The 3,797-nt window shown below is 64.9% G+C and overlaps 1 protein-coding gene across 1 annotated transcript in view; it reads left to right on the top strand.

Annotated features, from left to right (window-relative positions):
- The window catches only part of TDRKH (tudor and KH domain containing), a 4,055-nt gene extending 323 nt beyond the window's left edge, over positions 1–3,732 (top strand). The window contains exons 2-13 of the mRNA XM_010566918.1: positions 57–192; positions 478–584; positions 694–883; positions 1,077–1,216; positions 1,288–1,573; positions 1,988–2,154; positions 2,275–2,441; positions 2,739–2,803; positions 2,923–3,074; positions 3,162–3,272; positions 3,451–3,547; positions 3,677–3,732. Of these exons, the coding sequence (XP_010565220.1) occupies positions 69–192; positions 478–584; positions 694–883; positions 1,077–1,216; positions 1,288–1,573; positions 1,988–2,154; positions 2,275–2,441; positions 2,739–2,803; positions 2,923–3,074; positions 3,162–3,272; positions 3,451–3,547; positions 3,677–3,732 (1,662 nt within the window). The 5' untranslated portion in view covers positions 57–68. The remainder of the gene's footprint in view (positions 1–56; positions 193–477; positions 585–693; positions 884–1,076; positions 1,217–1,287; positions 1,574–1,987; positions 2,155–2,274; positions 2,442–2,738; positions 2,804–2,922; positions 3,075–3,161; positions 3,273–3,450; positions 3,548–3,676) is intronic.
- The last annotated feature ends 65 nt before the right edge of the window (positions 3,733–3,797 follow it).

Here is a 3,797-nt window from a genome sequence, read left to right as displayed (position 1 = left end):
CCCCACCCGGGGCCCTGGCTGGGGGGAGGCTCCCGGTAAAACCTCTCCTTCCTCAGGCCGTGGGGAAGATGACGGCGGAGCAAGGTTACTGGAACAGCCTGACTCCCCTGCAGAAAGTGGCGGTGGTCCTGGGGATCCCAGCCAGCGCCACTGTCCTCTACATCCTGTACCGCAGGTACCGGGAGAGCCGAGGTGGGTGTTGCAGCCCCTGTGCCGTTCCCACCCGTGGGCTTGAGCGTTCAGCCGCCTTCCCCCCCAGACCCCGACCTCTCCTTGCCTTCCCCAAATGTGCTGAGGTGCTCGGGAACAACCCTGAGGCTTTCAGAGCTGCCTTGGGCCCCCTCCCGGGAGACAGGGAGTCTGTTGGAGTAGCTTTGCCAGCTCTGAATTTCCCTCGTGCTGTTTATAAGCCCCCCGGGGGTTTCCCTTCCCCCGCCATGGGGACCCGCCGCTGTCACTCTGCCACTTTCCCCTCAGAGGAGCGGCTGACCTTCGTGGGAGATGAGGAGCTGGAAATCCAGATGCGAGTACCCCGGGCAGCCATGAAATCCATCATCGGCCGGAAGGGAGCCACAATCAAAAAGGTAAGCCATGCCAGAGGCTTGTGGGGGTGACAAGGAAAGGCCAAGTTTACTGGGAGCCCCAGTAAATGGCAGACGGCGGGGCTGGATCCCCCCCACCCTGTGCCCACAGCTAAGGCAAGAGACGGGGGCTTGCATTGAGGTGGAGAGAGAGGACGAGGGTGAGGAGACAGTGCTGCTGATCTCGGGCTCCCCCAGCCAAGTCTGCCGGGCGAAAGCCACCATCCACCAGATAGTGATGGAGAGCACCCTGGTGTCGGAGCAGCTCTGCGTGCCCCAGAGAGCCGTCGGCAGGATTATCGGTACCTCCCCCCACCCTAGGGAGGCAGGGGACAGCGGGAGGTGTCCCCAGTTTACCCGCCGGGTGTGTGTGGTGGCACAATTGCTGTTGAAAGGCCTGATGGCACAAGCATGTCGGGGCAACCTGTGGGATGGAGGCTGGCTCCTGCTCTGAGTCTGCTCTGCCTCAGTTTCCCGGGGTGCTCTCTCCCGCAGGCCGGGGCGGCGAGACAGTGCGGGGCATCTGCCGCAGCTCGGGGGCCAAAGTGCTCTGCGAGCACGAGGCTGACGCCGGCCTGGCCCCGGTCAGGGTCATCCAGCTTTCGGGGACGCGGAAGGAGGTGGCAGCCGCCAAGGTGAGCGGGAGGCAGCGGGGCTGGGGGACGGCTTGGCCCCCCAGCCCAACGCTCTCCTTTTTCCCCCCAAGGAACTCATCATGAAGAAGCTGATGGAAGACGACGTCTTCCGGAAGGAGCTGGCCCAGTCAACGGCGATGCGGTGCCAGCGCAAGCAGCCCCTGGGCAGCCGGCAGGAGCAGGAGCTGCTCCCTGCCAGGACGCTGGAGCACAGGGAAGAGGATGGGGGGTCATTCTGGGCTGACGGCTCGCTCCTGGGCCAGGCTGCCTTTGAGGAGGTGGAGGAGCTGGAAGATGAGAGTGAGGAGCTGGAGAAGCTGGCGGCGGGGACTGACACAGCAGTACCAAAATTTGAAGGTGAGAGAAGCGTTTGTGTCGTCCCCAAGGGCGCAATGGGAAAACTGTGCTGGGGAGAATGTAATTTCCTCGGGTCCCCTGGGGACCTGCAGAGTGTCGGGAGCCGTTTTAATGGCGCTGGGTCACCCCGGGCTGCCTCCGGCTTTGTCCCCCAGACTCTCTCCCTCTGTCCCTGCGCTGGATGCTGACGTGGCCAGAGCCCAGGCTGGGCAGGATGGCTCAGCTGCCTCCCAGGCTCTTGCTGTTGTCCTTTGTCCCACGGATGGCCCGAGATGGGTCTCTGCGAGTGGGATCTGCGGGTCGGCTTCTGCTCTCGCCTCATCTTGCATTATCCCCATCTCTGTGGGGGGCTGGGGGGGTCCCCTCGGCTGCCCCATCTGGCTCTCACTGGGGCTCCCCGTGCCTCTCCCATAGTTCCCAGTCCTGATTTTAGCTTCCACGCCGATGAGCACCTGGAAGTTTATGTCTCAGCCACGGAAAACCCCAGCCACTTCTGGATCCAGATCATCGGCCAGCGCAGCCTGCAGCTGGACAAACTGACCACCGAGATGCGGCAGTACTACCGGAGCAGTGGCCACACGGTGAGACCCCACGGGGCGCCAGCCTTGTGTTGTCGTCCATGTGTCGTCGTCCCCCCACTCCCCTCACCTGTCCAAGGGAGGCCCCCCCCCCCGTCCCCCCCCCCCCCCCCCCAGGCAGAGCTCTCGACCATCCAAGCGGGGGACATCGTGGCTGCTCCCTACGTGGATGGCAGCAACTGGTACCGAGCCCGTGTCCTGGGCACGCTGGAGAATGGCAACTTTGACCTTTACTATGTGGATTTTGGGGACAATGGAGAGGCCCCCCGTGAGGCTCTGCGAGCCCTGCGGTGAGCACGGACTATCACCTGGGGAGGGACTGGCAGGGAGGGGGTGTATGTGTGGGGGGACAAAAACAGGGCTGTGGTTGAACGTCCCCGGGGAAGCTGGTGGCGTGGTGAGGGCTCGCGGCTGTGTTGCTGGAGGAATTGACTGAGGCCGTTCAGTGTTTTTGTGAAGCGGTCACGGCGGGGAGAGCTGCGGGGAAACCTTGGGGGGGCGGGCCTGTGGCCGAGGCGGGCTGTTCTTGCCAGGAGAGCCAGCAGCTCCCACAGCGCAGTGTCACGGTGGCTTTCTCTCCTTGCCAGGAGCGACTTCCTGAGCCTGCCCTTCCAAGCCATTGAGTGCAGCCTAGCTGGGATCCTGCCCGCCGGTGAGTGGGGAAGGAGTCCTAGGGGGAGGCAGGGGGCCGGATCCGGCCATGTCCCTTCCCTGCAGGTTACGCCCGCTTCTCAGCCGGGCTCTGCTCACCCGGTTCACTCACTGTCACAGGGGCCGAGTGGGAAGAGGCAGCCCTGGATGCCTTTGACCGGCTCACCCACTGTGCCATGTGGAAACCGCTGCTGGCAAAGATTTCCAGCTATGTCCCCTCCGGGCTTGGTGCCCGGCCCAACATCCGGCTCTACGGCCTCCACCATGGGGAGGTGAGCCCCTGCCATGCCCCAGCCCTCCTGCTCTGTCCCCACTCTCCTGTGCTGCCGGCTCTTCAGCCCTGTCTCCTTTCGGCACAGAACCTTGATGTGGGAGCAGAGCTGGTGCGGCTGGGCTACGCCGTCCCCTGTCCCCAGGAGGAAGAAGAGGAGAGCGCCAGGCCACCGAAGGAAGCCATGGCCAAGACGCCGGTGAGTGGACACAGGACCGGGGTGGGCAGCCGGTTGTCCCACCTGGCCTCCTTGGCAGGAGCCGGTGCCAGACCCCTTGGGGCCAGCCCGCCTCCCCCAGCGCAGGGCCAGCTCCTTGCTGCCCCAAAGCCATGCTGGTGGTTGCTAGCGCCGGTTAACCCAGTTCTTCCTGGCGCAGGAGAACGTCACCTGTGGCTCCCTTGCCAGCCTCACCTCAGAGCCCCTGACCTCTCCAGCTGTGACCCCCCTGGCCCCAGCTGGCCTCAGCCCTTCGGGTAAGCCTGGCCAGCCCCCTCAGGCTGGAATGGGCACAGTTACCCCAGCAACTTGCTTTCCAAGGCCTCCCCGGCCTCTGGCACTGAATTCGGCCCCTGGGGCTCCCCCCTGACCTCCCCTTTCTACAGATGACCCCTCCAGCAGCAGCGAGGACTTCCGCATGACGGAGGGCAGCGCCCGGTGACACCGATGCCGCACAGGCTGGCCCTGGGGAGCCTCCCCACGGCTGGCCCCCCCCGCCCCCCACCC

This window comes from Haliaeetus leucocephalus, unplaced genomic scaffold (assembly GCF_000737465.1).
Source record: "Haliaeetus leucocephalus isolate CR32 unplaced genomic scaffold, Haliaeetus_leucocephalus-4.0 Scaffold219, whole genome shotgun sequence".
Classification (NCBI taxonomy): Eukaryota; Metazoa; Chordata; class Aves; order Accipitriformes; family Accipitridae; genus Haliaeetus; species Haliaeetus leucocephalus.
The sequence above is the reverse complement of the archived record's forward strand: the minus strand, read 5'-3'. Positions and strand labels throughout refer to the sequence as shown.